This window comes from Sinocyclocheilus anshuiensis, unplaced genomic scaffold (genome assembly GCF_001515605.1).
Source record: "Sinocyclocheilus anshuiensis isolate Anshui unplaced genomic scaffold, SAMN03320099.WGS_v1.1 scaffold918, whole genome shotgun sequence".
Classification (NCBI taxonomy): Eukaryota; Metazoa; Chordata; class Actinopteri; order Cypriniformes; family Cyprinidae; genus Sinocyclocheilus; species Sinocyclocheilus anshuiensis.
In genome coordinates, this window is record NW_015540946.1 from 1,286,083 (window position 1) to 1,307,319 (window position 21,237).

A 21,237-nucleotide genomic window follows, 5' to 3' on the forward strand; every position below is an offset into this window, starting at 1 on the left:
TTTTGATTGAATCCAAGAAAGCCTTGAATTTTATTTCTTTTTAACAACTTTTCAATTGTCATTTGCCCTTTTGATTGGACCCAATAAAGCTTTGCTTTTTGTATTTGTTTCATAGATTAAAAACAACTTTTTCAGTTGTCATTTAGAATCATTACATTATGGCAGAGATGTCCAGTTCTCTCCTGTCTTTCCAAGCAGTTGAGGTCACTGATGTCACATTCGCTGCAGTTTCCTGAATGATTTGGCCCCTCTCAGTCCTGCAGCTATTTTAGCACCTATCCTGAAAAGTACCGCCCACAATACTTTCCAGAAATGTACACAGTGAGTGAACTGACATTTGATGATGCAATTATTCCTCAACACTCTTTAGTATTTGTCAAATATGCCGTTCTGAAGCTAACTGGAATGACCAAAGTTAGTTAACGGTAGTGATTGGAGACTTACTGGTGATGGTAATTTACTTCTTTTGGCTCTGATTAATGTGGTACTTGCTCGTCTCTGCCACTCAGTTAACTGTCAGTTACTCTTCTTCACCATTAGGTGGCCAAGCCAATCGAGTGCAATCACAAAAGAAAGCAAAATTTTCATCTTAATTAAAAAAAAATGTTATTAATGACATTCATGTAAACAAAAAAGAACTAATACATACTTTGTTGTCTTATGGTTAATTATCAAACCTAAATCAAATTCTCAAATATTTACGATTGCTTCAAAACAAAACATGATTGAAAATAAAGAATAGAATTGTAAGAATTGTTATTAGGCTATAAGTGAAAAGGTGGGGAGTACTTTTTCTACTATTTGAAAACTGCGATAGTTTGCATAAGGTGTGTAGGTTTGTCAGCTGGAAATGTCTGTATTTGATTTATTTCAGCATGAAGATACATCAGAGAGATTTAAAACTATTTCAAATGACCGATAAAATGAGCCTGCATTTCTTCCATCATTGTTATTTCGGTTAATATATATATAAATAGATAGTGTGTCATCAACACACAAGAGTGACGCAGGCGAACATGCCGTTCACCCACATACCGCACAGACAAAAGGGAGATATTTAAAGACATTGTTTCAACTGACTTGTGAGGAACGATCTGAACGATCATTTTGTACTTTGATCTTCTGTTAGCGATAGAGGATGGTTGTGTGAGTGCGATGCTGTAAAACGGGTTCGTGGAGCCATTCTGGGTGACGTCACGAGCCGGGTGTTTGACGGGGTGGCTGCCGCAGCGCCAGGACTACATGAGTGGAGATGTGACCGACAATGACCTCGACCACGTCGCGTGTTAGTGTTTTACACTCGTCGTTTAGTATTCGACACATGTAAACACGCGATTTTATCATCTGTTTTTAGATTAAATCCATGCGTTGGTCATTAGCCACGAGCCTTTTCTTATCTCGAGAGCGTCTGTGTGTTTCGAGGCTCGCCTCCAACCTTATGCTGTAGCCCTTTGCTGTGCATTGAAATATGGACAAGGCCAAATCAGTGATGGATCAGAAAGGATCGGGTCCTTGCTGCACAAACGGCATGCACAAGCCACTCCGGCGACAGCTGAGCAACGGGAGCTGTAGCCCGTACAGTCCGACGGACGATGATTACCACCATCTTCACCACGACCCTCAAACCAACGGGTCCCCGGCGAAAAGGTGCCGGCTGCGGAGGCGAATGGAATCGGCGAGGAAAAACAGACCGCGTAAGTTTATAGTCACAGACACCTTCAGAGTTCATCAGATAATATTTGTACATTTGATTTCAACAGTGTCTAATAAGCTTAATGCCCTAAGATGTTTAACACATTATTGCGATAGTAATGGTTTACACTGGGCGATTTGTTTGGATTCACATGAATTTTTGCCAGTGTAATGACACAATATATTAGTTGTCTTCATTTTTAAGACAGTAACTGGCATGGAATGTATGTGTGAATTCATTTCTTGTAAGGTATTTACAGATATCTTATCGACTTCAGACCTCACAATTTTACCTCAGGTAACGTTAACGTTAATTACTGATCTTTGAACAAGAGTCCAAAGTATCTTAAGGAATTGATCGATTCTTTAATCTAGTACTTTTGAGTAGAAATAATAGAAAATTTGATTTAAATTTACTGCCCTCAAAAGCATGTTGCCAAAATTGTGAGGTAATTAACGTACACATTTCCAGAGAATATGTAGCTTTATAAATGTTGACAGTTTTTTAAGTATAACACAGTAGTTGGTTTATAATAATCTGCGGTCCACTAAGTCAGATAAATCAGTAACTCATGACTGATTCATAATTGTATTGTTTTGTTTTGTTTCACTAAAAAGAACCGATTCATAAGAGTCATTTGTCCGGGAATCGAACTACACTGGACGCACAGTATGTATTTGATTCACTAAAAAGAACCGACTCATAAGAGTCTTTGGTTCGGAAATCGGACTGTACCGGTCTCGCTGTAGTGTTTCTCACTGTAGAGTCGGCAGCAGTGTCAATGAATAGTATTGCAGGAAACCCTGTCAGATTGCGGCGCTCCGTTCGTTTCAGCAAAGGATGACATTCCAATTTTAACGCTTCTCGAACGTTCAGTACATGAAAATTATTCGGGTCTGGCATTTAAAGAAATGCTTCTCAGTTCCCAATCCTAGTACAAACTGACATTATCTCAATGCTGTCTCTGACCTGTCTTCCGAAGTGTGTTTTTTGTTTTGAGGAAACCTTTGAGATTGTTTTTCTCGCTCTCTGATTGGTCGTTGTGAAGTCAGGAGGTGTGCTGAAAACACTCCTGATGGAAAGGCTCGACGCGTTTCGACCAATCAGCTCTTGACTTTTGTCTTCGCGTGGCCGCTTTAAAGGGCTTGACAGAAACGCCTCCACCCTACACTATGCAGAATTCTCCGTTTTTATTCACTTTTTCAAAGCGACGCTAAGAATTAAACTTTGAAAGTGTAGTTATAATGCCATTACAAACCAAACTAAACTATTAATTGCGTTTTGCCTGTGGGCTCCCCTGCTGTTTGGGCGTTTTTGTTTGCACTTGAACATATTAGGACTGCCAGCAGGATGAAGTTGAGGTGTTCAAGGAAGCCAGGTAAGACATCACCTCATCCATGTGTGATGTTGTAAAAAAAACCTACTTCCTTGGAATTGCTCTGATAGTTTTAGTTTTTTGTTGTTTGTTTGTTTGATTTTTCATTGCAGCTACTTTGGTGACACTGTAAATTGATTTTTTTTTTTTTGGTATTTACTAAAGTGCAAGTGTGTTGTAAAATAAAGTGACTTCGTGTCAGGTTTAGTTTGTGTTGCCAAAGGTAATGGCAGCAGAAAATTGAACGCTTAATACAGCATTCATACAGTTCAGCGAGTCTTTAGTTGTCAGACTGCATGCCAGGCCAGCTTGTCAACATTCCTTAGCTTTAGCCTTGTTTTTTGTGTGTTGTAGTAACACCTTTCTTAGCAGCAATTGTTTGTTTTATTGGTTTATTGTTCTTTTAAATATACTCAACCAGGGCTCGACAATAAGGAGTGCCCGATGGCCCGGGCCCAGCGTGAAAGACGTTCGGGACAGACTAATTTGTCAGTTGCCCGATCGGGCCACTGCAGCGTCGTCACGAAATTTGATCATTTGCATGTTTTTTAAACGTTGTTAATTTATAAATTCAAGCGATTAAAAGGCATTTGGGTGCGAAAGACAACTCCATTCACTACTCGCGCACTGTGTGTTCTGTGCGAACAGCGCGCGCACGCCTGAACGGGCAAATACATACAAAAGTATGTCAAAATACCCGTCTGGCAAGTAGCTTTAACAATGATCAATCTATATTGAATTTACACTAGAGTACAGATGCACCGATCGACCGGACATTTTTTGTTTTATTTCAGACTCTTCTGTTCTGTGCTTGCACACAAACTGCACTGCAATTATTTTCCCAATGGCCATTTGTGTGGAAATATTACTATTATAATTAGTCTGTATACGGTCATTAACAGAGGCCAGAGATGCTGAAGACGGACACAAAGAGGAAAAAATAGCTACTGTAGCAGACAGAAAAAGATCACTGTTCACGATGCACGAAATATAGGAAGAAAATCCAAATATTGAATTTTATATGAATGTGTTTCTGAGGGGAACTGACTGTTTTCAGAAATGGCGTTTCCTTTTCATTTTGTCTCTGTATGATGCATTTAAATTAGTGTTAATACACGCAGCCCTGCTGTGTTTACAGCGGTAACCAAGGAAACGCTGTATTACTGTACCATAAGCGCCATCAAATAAGACAACACTTGAATGCTGCTGTCTGAACAAGAGACCTCCTTACTGAAGTGAAAGTGTTGACTGGTGTCACTATCTCGCGAACGCGCCGGGGGATCCCTTCAGCTCGAGGAGCCCTCTCGAACTCCACCTTCCGCGCGTCGGTAGCCCCCCGGGATCGCTTGATCGGTCGGCGCCGGACCACGAATTTAACCACCCGTAACTCCCAAACCCCGGGAGCTATCGACCGGGGGTGGTCTCATTCTAAAGCGGACCTCTAGAGAGACGTACACTTGATTCGCGTTCGAGAGAGCGTTCGAATTCCCCCGAATTTGGTGCTGATTCGCCGCGCAGTTACGGAGATATGGCCGTTCAAAGTTTCAATGGTTTTCCATAGACTTAAGCTTTAAAGCATTTCATCCAGGTCGTTAGTAGCAAACAATGGAGCACGCTCTGCTGGACAAACTAAGTAATTACACCATTTCAAGCATTTTATCTGCGTTATATGTTCTGTAAAAAAATTTTCATGTCGGCGGCATATTCACCGATACCGATATATCGGCGACAGGCTCATATCGGCCAATAATATCGGCAAAACGATATATCGGTCGGGCTCTAGTATTAACCATAGATTTTATTTCGATATTTTTTTCTCAGTTGGTAAAGACTTCTATGAGCTGATATTTTACATTTATTCATTTAGAAGATGTCTTTATCCAAAGCGACAAATGATGAATACAACAAGCAATTTATTATAAGGAGGCAATAACACAAGAAGTGCTGGCAATGCAAAGTTTCAAAAATTGTCTTTTGTACCTTGAAGCCACCGCAGACCCTTGTAGGCCGAAGCGCTGGTAGTCTCCTCCATAGATGTCCTTCAGCAGTTTGTCCACATTGGTGCTGTCCCCTTTGCTGGCCATTTCAAGGGCCTCTTCAAATGTCTCACAACCCGTCAACAGGCAACAAAGCCCCAAAAACGTCCCTTCACCAAGACTAAAGAGAGAGAAAAAATTAGAAAGAAACAATTAGAGTCAAAACATGGTTACAGGCCACATCTGAAGTGCACATGTGCATTCATAAACGCATACAATTTGACCTATTTAAACTATGTGCCAATGGCAAAAACAGGTCAAAAACAGACTAGCTAACAAGTAACAATGCCATCAAGTAACAATTAACAAGTAACAATTGTCTAACAAGTAGACAAGTGTTGTGGTCACTGCAACACAAAGCAAGGTCTACGTCACACATTATATAATATTACACATACTTTACCAGAAGTTTGGAATAACTAAGATTTTATGTTTTTGAAAGAAAACACTCCTGATGTTTTTCTTTGAGCCTGACATTTTGAGGAAAACACTCCTGATGGAAAGGCTCGACGCATTTCGACCAATCAGCTCTTGACTTTTGTCTTCGCGTGGCCGCTTTAAAGGGCTTGACAGAAACGCCTCCACCCTACACTATGCAGAATTCTCCGTTTTTATTCACTTTTTCAAAGTGACGCTAAGAATTCAACTTTGAAAGTGTAGTTATAATGCCATTACAAACCAAACTAAACTATTAATTGCGTTTTGCCTGTGGGCTCCCCTGCTGTTTGGGCTTTTTTGTTTGCACCTGAATATATTAGTGTATATTATATGTGTGTATATTATATTAGTGTATAGTTATGTTAGTGTATATATTAGTGACAACACATACACTGTTCCAAGATGGCGGGCACGTCTTCATGCTTGGAGTGGTCAAATGTGGCATCTACCTATACATATCTATGATTTCAACGGCTATTTGTCGGTTTAAGGAAGTGACGTCTTTGTTCCTTGAACGTTTCCCGTTAGTGGTCGAGTGCAGTGGGATTGTGATTATTTATTTAAACTTGTTGTTTAAAATGTCAAAATTAAAATTAGATACTTGTTGCTCGGTGGTTGGGTGCTCCCTCTGGCCCGGAACTAAAATTCGGAAATTTAAGTGTTGAGATTTCCAAGAAACGTGCCTGGATTGCAGCAGTGAATCGAGAAGGCTGGATAACAACTAGCAACTAGGATATACAGAACACATTTCGATTCGGGTAAGTAAATGTCATTTTTTTCATTTGATTATTTGTATTTCTTTACGTTAACTCTTAAAGAATGATGCAGCATAATTTAAGCTAGCATTGTAGTTTCATCATTGCGTTTTGGTTCGTGTCTAGTGAAAAAAGGCCAATGGTGCATCCGAAATTGCTTACTATCTGAGAAGGTACTATATTTGAATTTGAATTTACTTCGTTAAAAAAGTATGTTCTATGTATGAATATGGGTAGTATGAATGAAATTTGGACCTACTACATCTGCCTTGTTGTTAGTCACATGACCTACCAGCGTCAGTTGCATCGCTTGACTGCCATTCATAAATCCTGTCCCTTGGCCTCATGGGATGGTAAAGTGTCCATCGAATGTGCACTTCAGAATCCGGGCGGAAGAAGTAGGTCATCCGGGTACTTTTCGCTTACTATTTTTTCGGACATACTACTCGCCTCACATACTGTTTTTCGCCTACTATATAATAGGGAAGTATGCGATTTTGTACACATACTTTTTTATTTCTGTTTTATTGCTAAGTGTTATATGTGGGTTATAATTAAGTATGAGGTCACATTAGTTGTTTGCTATCTTGTCAGCAGAAAAATGCAGTGAATAACACGTTATAGAAATTTATACTGTAAACTTGAATGTTGTATTGTGTAATGGTTAACTGCAGTAGTTTACAAAAGGTAATGGTAAACATTAGCTAATGTTAATTCCAACATATACAGATGTATTAAACAATCATAGTATTATTTATCGCTCATTAACACTCCTTTATCAGATCAAATGAAAATGCCATCGAAACTTTTCTGAAGACAGTAGGTTCCCTTCAGAGATTCATTCATATAAAAACTTGAATTAATGAGAATGAGAAAAGTGTTAAAAAATATAACCTATATTGATGAGGAAAGTCCACTGATGAGTGCAAGCCTATGTGCCTGGGCTCAGACCAGTTGTCTACACTCTCCAAAGACTGTCTAATTGTAAACTTTAAAATACTTTATTTATTTTTTTATTTTTGGTTATTTTAACTACAAATTTAAATTAAACTGAAAAAAATTATGAAAAGGAAACTATGCGCTTACACACCTAAGGATTATATCAACCAAATAAGTAACTGCGTATGCGTCCTCTACTTGGGTCCTTCTCATAAATGAGTAAGCGGCATTTAAAACAATAAACATATAATATGCACTGTTGCACAATGAGAATGAGAAAAGTGTTAAAAAATATAACCTATATTGATGAGGAAAGTCCACTGATGAGTGCAAGCCTATGTGCCTGGGCTCAGACCAGTTGTCTACACTCTCCAAAGACTGTCTAATTGTAAACTTTAAAATACTTTATTTATTTTTTTATTTTTGGTTATTTTAACTACAAATTTAAATTAAACTGAAAAAAATTATGAAAAGGAAACTATGCGCTTACACACCTAAGGATTATATCAACCAAATAAGTAACTGCGTATGCGTCCTCTACTTGGGTCCTTCTCATAAATGAAGCGGCATTTAAAACAATAAACATATAATACACACTGTTGGGCAATATTTAATTACAGGTTCAGATGCATGATATTTTCATTTGCTACAAGCAGGATACACAAGAAACACGTTCAACGCAGACGGTTGTCGGGGAAAAATGCCACGCTCAATATGGCCACTCTATCGAAGGAAGCCCGCCTTCTGAGTAAAAGAGCCAATCGCTAAATGATGAAGTCAGCGAGTCACTGCAGCTGCCATTAGAAGTCCTGGTTGCTATAGAAACAGTCAGCGTTCTGAGACGTGTGCTTAGGACTGCGCATGTGCACTGGATGGTCTAGCCTGACAAATAAGCTTTTTTAACACTATTTGAGCAAAAGAAACAACAGTTGTTGTCAGATTTCATTGGTGATGAAATTTAATCGTAAGCTTGGCAAACAGTTTTGGAGAATTTGATGTTTCCCCATTCAAAGAGATAGGAGCTGCCCTTGCATGCCCGAGAGGCATTTCAAAGATGGCCACCGAGTGAAATTACTTGCCTTAAAGGGACTTTGGTAATAAACACCTTAAACAGCAACCATTCACGTGTCCGTGCTTAATGCGCATCTCGTATATGAAAAGCATTTTAGGGGGCCCTTGGCTTTTGGGGGCCCAAGGCAGTTGCCAACCTTTGTCTAATGGGTAAGTAATGGGTTCATTCTCACTCTTTTGCACAGCCTCCTTCTCTTTCATATGGACACTCACTTGCCTGCCAGTTTCTCTCTGTCAGCCCCTCTCCTTCTCCCGGTCACATTCTCTCTCGCCACTTCTTCGCCTTTCCCAGCCCCTCACATGGACACACTTGCCTGCCAATTTTCTCTCTCTCTCTCCCTCCCTCTCCATGCCTGGCTGACTGGGGGAAGTGAACAGACCTTTCACCCACATGGGCTGTTTGATGTCATTATGTCACACCACTGTCATACCCACTGTTCATTTGCTGCTTCTGGCTCAGGTCATTCAGGTCAATGAAGAAGTAACATTCTAACATGCATTTTTCACTTCAAATAGTATGCATTTCCCCTGAGTTTTTTTAAAACTATGGAAGCAGAGCACGTGCATATTCATTTAGATGGCCTCTCGTCCACTTGATTGCATTCTCTGAAATAAGAGTGATGTCCAAAATAACTCTCCCAGCATACGCCAAGATCTATATTAGTGGGGGAAAGAAGTGTGAGGGTCATTTGAGATGATGTTGTAGTAAAGAGTGTTCTGGTTACAGGCAGGTCACCTGTGCAGCACCAGCTGACACTGACAGTGTTTTTATACCTGGCAGGTCAGTCATAAATCTGATTGATCAGTCACGGATAGATCTGCGTGTTCCAGGCTATTCAAGTTCAGATCTGTGTCCCTGACCTGCCCTAATTCTTCCAGATTTCTCTGGTGTCAGTCCAGTGAATGTCAGATGTAAGAGTCATATCAGTAATGATTTACCTATTACTTGATAAGCTTGTTAGACACTGATCTGTAATTTAGGTCAAATTGGACATTTCTGTGTACTGATATGTATTTAATTATAGAAACCGACCTTTGCATCAGTTTGAACATTTATACTGGTTCTGCTGTCTTAGTGTGTGCTTCTCACCTGCTAAGCATCCTAGAACAGCCATTTGCAGCCTCATGGCTGTTGCCATGGTAACTGTCCAACTCTTCATTAGCTGCTGCAGTGACTGCCTCTCTTTGTCTGGCCTGCTTGCAATGTTTGAATTTGCTTGCTTGCTTGTAAAAGTTAGGGGTTGGCAAGATTTTTTTTGTTTGTTTGTTTAGCTGCTTTGAAAGTAGTCTCTTATGCTCACCAAAGGCTGAATTTATTTGATCAAAAATACAAAGAAAAATATTAAGATTGTGAAATATTACTACAATTTTAAAATAAGTGTTTTCTATTTTAATATATTTTGAAATGTAGTTCATTCCTGTGATGGCAAGGCTGAATTTTCAGCAGCCATTACTCCAGTCTTGAGTGCCACATGATCTTTCAGAAATCATTATAATATGCTGATTTGGTGCTTAAGAAACATTTCTTTTAATTATCAGTGTTGTGGAATCCATGGTTCCTTTTTTCAGGACTCTGGTGAATAGAAAGTACGAAAGAACAGCATTTTTTAAAAATATAAATATTTTATACAACAACATAAAAGAATATAAAAGTCTTGACTGTCACTTTTGATCAATCTGATGCATCCTTGCTGAATAAAAATATTAATTCCTTTAAAAAGAGAAAAATCTTTTGAACTGTATTGTACACACTACAAACATATGGTCAAGTTGTTGTTCTTAAAATGTTTTAACTCACCTTTTCCTTATTTTGTTGTGTACTTGAGGGTTTTTAGTAGTTTTTATTTGCCAGTCCAGTTCATTAGTTTATCTTTGGAACACAACTTATACAATCATGTTGATCAGTCTCTTTATCTCTTTCTAGCTTTTCCATGGTTTGGGATGGATATCGGTGGTACTTTAGTAAAGCTTGTTTACTTCGAGCCAAAAGACATCACTGCAGAAGAGGAGCTGGAAGAGGTGGAGAATCTGAAGAGCATACGCAGGTACCTCACCTCCAACACGGCCTATGGCAAAGCCGGCGTCCGTGATGTACACCTGGAGCTACGCAACCTGACAATCTGCGGTCGTACAGGGAACCTTCACTTCATCCGCTTCCCCACCGCTGCCATGCACAGTTTCATCCAGATGGGCAGAGATAAGCACTTCTCCAGCCTGCATACCACACTGTGCGCCACTGGTGGCGGGGCATACAAGTTTGAGAACGACTTCAGAACGGTAAGAAGATGGACCACAGCATGGTTTTCAAACTGGTTTGACAGTAAAATCAAATGTTTAACATACAGCTATGTGGAGTATTATGTGGACCAATGAGATTTCACGGTGTTGAAAAAAATACAGTAAATACAGTCAAAAAATAAATAAATAATGTGAAATACTATTACATTTAAAAAATATATTTTAGAAAATATTTGTAATATACTTTAATTTATTAAATGGGATGGCAAAGCTGAATTTTCAGCAGCCATTACTCCGGTCTTCAGTGTCACATGACCCTTCAGAAATCATTCTGATTTAATGCTTAATATTACTGAAAACAGTAATATTTTTGTGGAAGCTGTGATACTCATTTTCTAAAGGTCAAAAGAACAGCATTTATTTGAAATGTAAATGTTTTGTAACAGTGTAAAAGTCTTTAATGCCACTTTTGACTAATTTACTGCATCTTTGCTGAATCATACTGACACCAAACTTTTTAACTTTAGTAATGTATTATATATCTTGTTTTAGGGATGTTTAATTTAAAACTCACCTAAACTGACCTATAAAAAACATTGAGGTCTCTGTTTGATAAAGTCCTAACTGTTAAATGTAAAGTCGAAGCATCATATTTTTTCTTTTAATAAAAAAGTCATCAGGAAATATGTTTAAGGGATGAAACTTGTACGTTCAGAGCAATGAGTAGTCATGAATCCTTCTTTTTTTCTTTGTAGATGGCAGACCTAGAGCTGCTGAAGTTGGATGAGCTGGACTGTCTGATCCAGGGGCTGCTGTACATAGACTCGGTCGGTTTTAACGGTCATCCTGAGTGCTATTACTTTGAGAACCCCTCCGACACACAGAACTGCATCAAGAGACCCTGTTGTCTTGACAACCTTTTTCCCATGTTGCTGGTCAACATTGGCTCGGGCGTCAGCATTCTGGCAGTGTACACCAAGGACAACTACAAACGAGTGACAGGCACCAGGTCAGCACAGCTGAGCAACATGCACCATATAGAAGAAACCTACAAATAGGAGTTGTCAGTAACATGGCCAGACTTAGTCCATGCCCATCTAAACTAGTTTATTAACATTTTCATTGGTTTGGCAGATTCTAAAGCCAATTCAAGTGCACTACACTCACAGTAACTATGTGATAAAATTAGGATTTTGTGGTTTTGTCCATTTGTTTCAATGTCGATAATGGCTGAAAAAGCAATTTGCTTCTGTGTTTTCTATGAGCAACTTTCGTCGAGATCCATCCATGCCATGGAGCTTTTATCTTAAAAGTTATCTCTCCGGTATGAAATATGAGTTTACCATTTGCTAACTTCATGAACTTGATTGTTTTCTCGTCTTTCATGGACACAGAATCAAAAGCCTGTTAGAAGCAAAAGAACACAAAATCACCTCCTGCTGTGTTCATTTTTTTTCCTTTGAAACATGAGCCTGAGTCATCTCCAGATGATAACAAATCTGTGATTGACAACAGAGTAGGTTGTGAAGTTTACTGACTGTCAGTCGATGGATGAGCATTTTAAATGTGGTTGTAGCAGAATGGAACAGCCTTTCAGCCATGATTGACAGAAGGGAGGAGATTTGTCAGGAGTAGTCAAAGCTGATGTGCAAATCACAGGAGGATCAGGAACTACTACTCACATTTTATAAACATCTGTGTGTGTTTCCCTGTCAATTTGATCCTGTTCGGTTTAGTCATTTCTATACATTTACCACATTAATTTACACTACTATGTTTTTGGAAGAAGTCTTTTACGCTCACCAAAGCTGTGTTTGTTCGATTAAAATAATGTAAAATCAGCAATAGTGTTATTTTTACAATTTAAAATAACTTTTAATGATTTCTGAAGGATCAAGACTAGAGTAATGGCTGCTGAAAATTCTGCTTTGCCATGATAGGAATAAATTACATTTTAAATTGTAATCATTATTACTATTTTCACTGTATTTTTAATCAAATAAACACAGCATTGATGAGAATAAGAGACTTCTTTCAAAAACATAAAATCTTATAATATTACACACTTTACCAAAAGTTTGGAATAACTATAATGTGTGACGTAGACCTTGCTTTGTGTTGCAGTGTCCACAAAACTTGTTACTTGTCTCCTTTTGTAAGCTAGTCTGTTTTTGACCTGTTTTTGCCATAGGCACATAGTTTAAATAGTGGTCACAAGGTCAAACTGTATGCGTTTATGAATGCACATGTGCACTTCAGATGTGGCCTGTAACCATGTTTTGACTCCAAATGTTTTCTTCTTATTTTTTTTCTCTCTTTAGTCTTGGTGGAGGGACGTTTTTGGGGCTTTGCTGCCTGTTGACGGGTTGTGAGACGTTTGAAGAGGCCCTTGAAATGGCCAGCAAAGGGGACAGCACCAATGTGGACAAACTGGTGAAGGACATCTATGGAGGAGACTATCAGCGCTTCGGCCTACAAGGGTCTGCGGTGGCTTCAAGGTACAAAAGACACTGTTTGTGTCCATGGTATCAGGTGACAAAGATCACAAATGAAATGTGACACTACTGAGCTGTATTTATGGGGATTGTGTGTAGGCTTGTCTGTTTCATGTGTCACAAATGCACAAGATCCTACTTCCTTTTCATGGCTATTTTAATAGATGCTACTGTTTAAAAGTTTGCTATCAGTCTTTTTTTTTTTTTTTTTTTGAAAAAAATTAATATTTTATGATAGTGTTACTTTCAACATTGACATTACTTTTACAACTTTTGAACATTATAGGCCTACACCACATTAATACTTTTCAGGGCTCCAGACTGCGCCTAAAACGGGGATATTTTTGCTGAGATCGCCACTGGCGACTATATACATTTTTTATATAAATAACATTTGCAAGCAATGCCTTTTTTCCTGCTTGTTTTGCGATCACATCTTTTGTTATGTTGACGTAATAAACTGAGACGATGCGCATCAAAGTTTTATTGGAAAAACAGTCCTCATCTCTGCCAAACAGCAACTAAAAGCAGCTCCAGTTGTGCATCATGAGAGTGATCGAAAATGACAGAGACGTGCGAAGTACAAGTGAAGAAAAGTAGTGTCTATTTCGTGCACAACTTGAACAAACTACAACAGGTAAAGCTGTCAGCTGTGTGGACATTAACAATATCGTTAACAATTCTCGTTTATAATCGATACTGGTATGGCTTGTTGTTATCAGGATCTTTAATCTATATGCTGAGTTGTTAAGGCGTGAATTATTATTTGTAGCACACTTGCCATCCAACAATCGCAATAAACTTTGTGCTGTGTTACCTTTTAATAAACGAAGTATCAGCTTTAAAATTCATAATGAAATTCAAACAATAAATACCGTTTTGGCGCTCTTTAATGCCTCAGTTCAAGCAGCATGTGAACCCATCATATCTTTCCCTTTACTACTATAGTACGAAATAAACATGAATGGACATCAAAAGGTATATTACAAGTTACAGTACAATTACTGAAATGTCTCATGCAATCGCTGATTCAGTGTTTCAAACTGCGGAAAATGTGTAAAGCTTGTAAACAATGCCACGTAACGTAACAATCGTTTACCTCAGAATAACCATTCGGCATCAATAAACTCATTAGTCAGCTAGACAAAAAATAACTATAAAGAAGAGTATTTTGCTAAATATATCCACTATATTGCATATTCATATTTTTACTTAACCTGTTGTCTACATAATAAGAAAGAATGCAAGTAGCTAAAGATAAAATTCAACACCTCCTATATAATATGTGACCCTGGACCACAAAACCAGTCATAAGGTCAATTTTTTTGAATTATTGAATATTTGGCCGAGATACAACTATTTGAAAATCTGGAATCTGAGGAATATATATAATATAAATGTTACTAATGAAGAAAAACAGACTGGATGTGTGCAAGACCTATGACAACATTTATAGGATGCATTGAGGAGGAGCCCAAACTAAACTCAATGGCCAAGTGATGCTGATGTAATTATGGTCTTTGATAATTGGCACAGATTCGGTGTAATAAATTCTTTGTGACTGTATATAGTTCTCAAGTTGGAAAAGACGTTTAGTTCCCACTTTAAGTGAACCTTAGTTCCCAGGACATCTACAAGATGGATTAAAATGCTGATAAAACAAGAAAAGATGAGACATAAACACATGACAGTATGACCGAAATGTTAAAGTGTTAAAATATATATATATATATATATATATATTTAAAAAAACACATTTTAATTTATTTATTTTTTTTTTTTATGGGGCCCTGCTTTTATTCAGCACAGATGCATTCAGTTGATTTAAGGATGGCAGTAAAGACATTTATAATCTTATAAATGATTGTATGTATGTATTATTTATATATTTTAGTCTATTTTTATTTTACTGGTTAATTTTGTTTTATTGCATTTATCATAACTACACAATCTACACTGATTTAGATGCATAGTCTATAGAAATTGCACTGTAAATTAAAGGAGTGCCATGGGACTGTTTCAATATCCAGCACTATGTTATTATGCAACAAGTAGATAAACTGGTCTCTTTAAATAGATAAACTGGTCTGATAGGTACATAAATATGTGCTTGTGTTTTTATTGTAGCTTTGGTCACATGATGAGCAAAGAGAAGAGGGACAGTATTTCTAAAGAGGATTTGGCCCGAGCCACACTCGTCACTATCACCAACAACATTGGCTCCATTGCACGCATGTGTGCGGTTAATGAGGTGTGTTGTGTTTTTATGTGTGCATCTGCGTGCCGTCAACAGCAGCTGTGAGCGTCTGACTGGCCACTCTGGGCTTCTCTACAGTGTTGCCTTGTAGCTTGGTGATCAAGCAGCATTGTACAGGGCTTTCAGTGTATACAGAATACCACCAGAGCAGAAACTCCCAACATTACCCGGAGAATGCATGATTTTTTTTATGACATTAGAGTAGTATCTATGACAAGATGGTGATGGCAAATGCTTTAAATTTGACCAAAAACACCTATTTGAGCACCTCCTATAAAACGTCTATAAAAGGAATTGCTTGTGCCATGACTCCCCCTGCTGGTGCTGGAGAAGTACTGCAGGAGTCAACCTGCTGGTAATTTACCCCCGGTTTCACAGACTAAAATGCATGTCTGAGTTTTTTTAACTGAAAGAAACTTGCACTGACCTATCTTAAAATATGTAAGTGTCATTGATTAGTCTCAAGATGCACACCAGTAATGTTTTTTTCTAAGGCATGATTATACTTAAATGTCCTAATTGAACTATTACTTAATCCTGGCTTAATTTAAGCCCTGTCTGTGAAACCAGGCCTTAGACTTATAAACAGGCCCACGTGGAATATAGGCTTGCAGAAAGAATGCAGTACTCAGCACTCAGTTTAACTAATTAAAGTAATTAAGTGTTTAAATCTGTTCCACAGAATTCTGTAGATTTTCTTCCAAAATGAGTGTGGAAAAACATCCAAACATTCTATCCTGGTCATACTGAGCGATGTTTCTGTTTTGTCCTGTAGAAGATCGAACGGGTTGTTTTTGTGGGGAACTTTCTGCGTATAAACACAGTGTCGACAAAGCTTCTTGCCTATGCTATGGACTTCTGGTCCAAGGGCCAGCTGAGGGCCCTTTTCCTGGAACATGAGGTAATTCTCTCAGTGTTTTAAGAATTTATTTTTAATCTGTTTCATTTATTTTCTCAAATATTTTGAAATACACTATCTTTCAAAAGATGTGATAACATTTGTTAATGTTTTTCAAAGTCTCGAATGCACACCCAGGCTGCATTTATTTGATCAAAAATACAGTAAAAACAGTAATATTATGAACTACTATTACAATTTAAAATAACTGTTTTCTGTTTTAATGTATTTTACAGTGTAATTTATTTATGTGATGGCAAAGCTGAATTTTCGGCAGCCATTACTCCAGTCTTCAGTATCATTCTAATATGCCAATTTAGGTCTCAAGAAATATTTCTCATCATTATTAATGTTGAAAACAGTTGTCCTGCTTAATATTTTTTGTGGATTTTTTGATGAATAGAAAGTTAACTAGTAAACTGATGAATAGAAAGTTAACTAGTAAACTAACTGCATTTAATTGAACTAGAAATATTTTTTAACAATGTAAAAGTCTTTACTGTCACTTTTGAGCTATTTAATGTGTCCTTGCTGAATAAAAGTAAAAACAATACTGGACCCAAACTTTTGAAGCAGTGTCTAACAGTGAAGATTATCAGAATCACTTATTTTATAGAGCGGTAGTTTAATGAAAACATGTATGTTTATATGCACACTTATATGTGTGTATGTGCGTTTCAGGGATACTTTGGAGCCGTCGGTGCTTTTCTAGAACTGCTGAAGTCGTCTGATGACGCATAAAGGAAATCATCATCTCTGATGATCCAGAAGCTGCTTTAAGACTTCCACACAGAAGCTCCAACAGGAAAACTGGAATACTGGGAACACTGGGAAATTTAAAAGAAGCCATTATAGTAACTAACCTGTAAATAACCCTTGAAATAAGATTCTAAACAATATTTTTATGAGTAACTTAGTCTCCCTCAGACTTCCAACTCTACCGGAACCTTGTTGTTCATTTGTTTTCCGGTTGTTGTTTTCCTTTTATACTGTTTTTAAATATCATTGTGTAGTGAACAGGGAGAGTTTATATGATGGCCAAAACCTGCTGTGTTAAAGTTTTGCTATCCTTGACCTGCCAACAGGTGAGAGTGTCTTTCTGTTTCTAGGCCTGGTTAAATAATGGACCTTTTAGAGTTTTCTGTGTTAAACTGCTGTTCAAACACACTGTTGGAGTTGATTTTTAAGCCTCAGGTGCTGTGTTAAATGTGTGCCGACTCAATTTTTCGCCTTGCCTTTTCCCATTCTTTTTCCTATCTAAACCAAAGCTACTTCAATCATCTTTTTCTGAATGCACACAGTTATATGCATATACCACCTCTTTGGTAGCTTTCCTCTTATCTGTAATGGTACTAAGAGTACTTGAAGTAGCCGTGTGATGACAAAACATAAAGTCAGTATGACAGCAGTTACCCACAACCCCCCATTCCACAGTATTCAAATGTTTAGACCGTTTTAAGACTCAGCCATTGTGTTTCCATTGTAGTGCCAAAGTGAGATTGGGGAGGAGTCATTTGGCAGACAGCCTGCCAGTGCAAGCATTCCTGCTTTGCCAGGCCATGTACCACATTACTTCTCCTAAAAGTTGCCTAGCATTAGAGTATTTCTAAGATGAAGTTCAATATCATATGTCATTAAAAATAAAAAACACCACTCCCTTACTAGTTAACTCTGTTGTTCAGTTCTCCTTGCTGTCTTTCTTGCCTTCTATGTGATTGTTCTCTTCTGTTAACCTTTGTGGCTGTTTTTAGGTTGTGCTTTTATTTTACTTTTATTAACTTTTTTGTTATTTTAACTGAGATTCCCATGGTAACTTCACAGAAAAATCTGAATTTGATTTTGGGGACCTCATGTCAACTGCAATATTATTTTCTTTTTCCAGAAAAAAATTTGTTTTTATTTTATTATTTTGTAAACATTGTGAGGTTAAAAATGTTATATACCTTTATAATATTTAATTTTGGCTTTGGTTGGCCTTGTATATTTTGTATTACATTATTTAACATCATATTTTGGGTACAACATTTGACAGTCGTGTGATTTGATTTTAATTTTGTTATCATTGTTATTTTTGTCATTACTGGACTTTTTCTTTTAATGTAAATTATCCGGTGTTAAACCCCTCATTCTAGATTAGGATGCTCTTTTCATTTGTATACCAAACAGTGTATCGGTATGAAAGCTGTCTGCTTTATGAATGATTAACATTTATGGTACTGACAAATTGTTCTTGCCACACGATCTTAGTAAGATGCAAGTATGAGCATGTTTCAAGTGTTCAAACCTGTGTAATTGCACTGCACAATTCTATGCTATACTCAAAGCTGTTATCCATTGTGCATTAGACTTAACAAAATACAGCTTCATGTTTTGCAAACATTGGTAAGGTTTGAAGTAACTTTTGTTGTCATACCAGTAAGCAGCAAAACCGGCTGCCAGTTACAGCAATTTTGTTTAGTACAGAAACAACACACAGACCTTAAAGTTTAAAAGCTGTATTAGCCTATATCATAGACTAATAGGTTGTACTAATACAACTCCTTAGAGGTAATTGTAATGTATATGTTCTCTTCCTCTGAAAGGTGACCTTTCACTCCTTTTGCTATGCAGTAAAGTCAGTTGCTCTGAATGGTATTTGCTAAAAGCAGCTTGGTTGAGAGAGTCATGTGGCTCTTAGAAACTAGCTGCTCGTGTCCTGTTTGCCACTTTTGTCAGTAACACTGTTATAAAGAGTGAAAAGGGGCTTTTGACACGTTATTGTTCTTTTTCTGTATGGGTGTTTTCTTTTGATTCCTACTGACATTTTTAAACAAATTATCATTTGAGTTGCTTGTTTGATGCTACTTTAATGGATACTTTGTGCCGTTATGTGCGATTGTGCAAACATGTAAATATTCCTGTCTTTGTTTCTCACCTCTCAGATGTCATTGAAGCTGCTCTGTATTGATCTTTGTGGCTTTATTAAGAAAATATTAGAGATTGATGTCTATGTGATTCACTGGGTTTAATTGGATGCTATTATGCATAGACTCAAGAAATGACATTTAAAAGAATAATAAAGTTGAAAATCAAACATGTTTTATTTTTTATCCTGTATTAATTGTTTACTATTAATCTATGGTCTTAGAAGTGAACCCATTGAAAATTGCCACTTGTAATGTTCGCTTCAATTATCGTCACCCATTTTAAATGTTTACATTTAATTATGAGGACAAGAAGTGCACAGGTTTGTGATACTAAATGTCAGGAACAATCCAATCACTCACTACCCCCTAAAAACCTATAAATGCTTTTCAGAAGCAAATGAGTGGCTCACATTGCCCCCTAGGGTAATATGCATGGGCAAATGGCTGTTCTCCTGTCTGGCCCCCTTAATAAAGCTTTAGCTTGAACCCTGTAGGAACTCGTTTTACATATCAATGTTTCACTTGGGTTTTGAATTTTCAGTACTTCAGTAATAACAAAAGTTAGTTTACAAGACGTTCTGGGCATATATTTTCACCATAAATTACTTTCGCTGAGGAGTACGGTACTTCTTAGGATCATAATCGCACAAACTATTATTATTTAGAACTTTATTATATGTTTATAGGTCTCAAGCAACGTTAGTGTAGATATAAAATGATTTTTAAGTTGAATGCTAACTGTAGGCTACTAAGGGGAGTTTGAAGATAATTGGGTTTGTTTGAGACGAACCTCAACAGATTGGGTCCTGAAAACGTCCTATTGAAATTGCATTAAACAGTCGACCCCCCCCCCCCCCGTGAGAGGGAAAACATGGCACATATCAGACCCAGGACTGCAGTTAACGGTAGTTTAGACCGCTGACTTGAAAGCAACCAAGAGGTCCACTCTACTTCCAGTCTTCCACCTCGCGCTCGCTGGCTGTGGTTTCCGCCCTGTTGATCTGTTCAAGCGCACACGCCGCGCAGTGATGCAGAGCCATGTGCGCCAATGTGTTGTACCACACTTTGGAGGAGAGCGGTGGACCGGTGGTTGTTTTTGTTCCTCGTCTGCTCTAGAGTACGTAAGTTCTCTTTGACCTCTTCAAATGTTCAGTCTTGTATTTTGTTCAGAAAAACTCCCCAAGTGATTGTACACAACTGTTATGACTCTTTTCATCTGCTAATTCATAGTTGTTTATTGAGGCTTAAAGACAGAACACAATGCTTGTACCTACATTGACCTAGAAAGATGATTTTTACATTCACTCTGCAAGGTTACTATCCTGGTTACTATTCAATGATTATTCAATTATTCAATTCTCCTTGCCGGTTTTTGTCTCTGTGTTTATACAGTGTAATCACTTACAGGACATGCATATTACATTCCTTTTCCATATTGATATATATTAACATTTCTTCTTATTCTCCCTGTTGAAAACAGTTGTGCTGCTTATTATTTTTGTGCTTTTATTTGAAATGGAAGTCTTTTGTAACATCGTAATGTCGTTACTGTCACTGCTGATCAAATTAATGCTGAATAAAACTGTTAATTACTTAAAAAATATATTAAAAACATCTTCTGTTCATATGTTTGAGTTAGTAAGATGTTTTTATGACCATTTCTCATTTGTCACGTTTTATAAGATGTATGTTCAGTGAAATGGCCTGTTAAGTCTTTAATTTGAAGACTCAAAATCGTCGCATCAGTTCTGACTGTGGTGAGTCTATACCAATCAAGCCCACTACAAAGTTGGTTGGCTGAATGAAACTTTGTTCCATATCTGCTCATTTTTGCAATAAAGTAACTACTTTTGCCCCATGAAGTAGTTTTTGGCCCTCTCTCTTGGCATTGATGAAGACACACTGTGTTCCTTGCCTCCCTTTGGATCAGACTTGTGTGTGTGTGTGTGTGTGTGTGTGTGTGTGTGTGTGTAGTAACTTGTTCACTGTATCATGGGCCCAATTGCATAGCCACTATGTTAAGACTGTGCCTTAAGAAATAGTTTGACCACCTGCATTTAGCCAAGAGGTAATAAGTCTTACTTTTCTGACTCAAATTGGGCCAGTCTAACTTTTTGTAACTGACTTTTTTTGTAA

General features: G+C 37.6%; 1 protein-coding gene across 3 annotated transcripts; it reads left to right on the plus strand.

The window, feature by feature from the left end:
* The first annotated feature begins 1,058 nt into the window (after positions 1-1,058).
* LOC107689800 (pantothenate kinase 1-like) lies at positions 1,059-18,100 on the plus strand. Of its 3 annotated transcripts, none has more exons than XM_016487958.1 (7): positions 1,059-1,694; positions 10,232-10,584; positions 11,301-11,554; positions 12,867-13,043; positions 15,168-15,291; positions 16,073-16,198; positions 16,877-18,100. In XM_016487958.1, the coding sequence occupies exons 1-7, from the start codon at positions 1,469-1,471 to the stop codon at positions 16,934-16,936; spliced, it is 1,320 nt and encodes a 439-aa protein (XP_016343444.1). In that variant the 5' UTR covers positions 1,059-1,468; the 3' UTR covers positions 16,937-18,100. The 3 variants fall into 3 exon arrangements, with proteins under 3 accessions (XP_016343444.1, XP_016343445.1, XP_016343446.1); XM_016487959.1 differs by lacking the exon at positions 1,059-1,694 and adding an exon at positions 2,329-3,071; XM_016487960.1 differs by lacking the exon at positions 1,059-1,694 and adding an exon at positions 6,156-6,300.
* Positions 18,101-21,237: the final 3,137 nt, after the last annotated feature.

Coding starts and splice junctions, on each gene's coding strand:
- LOC107689800 (XM_016487958.1), top strand. CDS start 1,469: ATGGACAAGGCCAAATCAGTGATGGATCAGAAAGGATCGGGTCCTTGC. Junction 15,292..16,072: donor GCATGTGTGCGGTTAATGAG/GTGTGTTGTGTT, acceptor TTTGTCCTGTAG/AAGATCGAACGGGTTGTTTT. Junction 16,199..16,876: donor CCCTTTTCCTGGAACATGAG/GTAATTCTCTCA, acceptor TGTGCGTTTCAG/GGATACTTTGGAGCCGTCGG.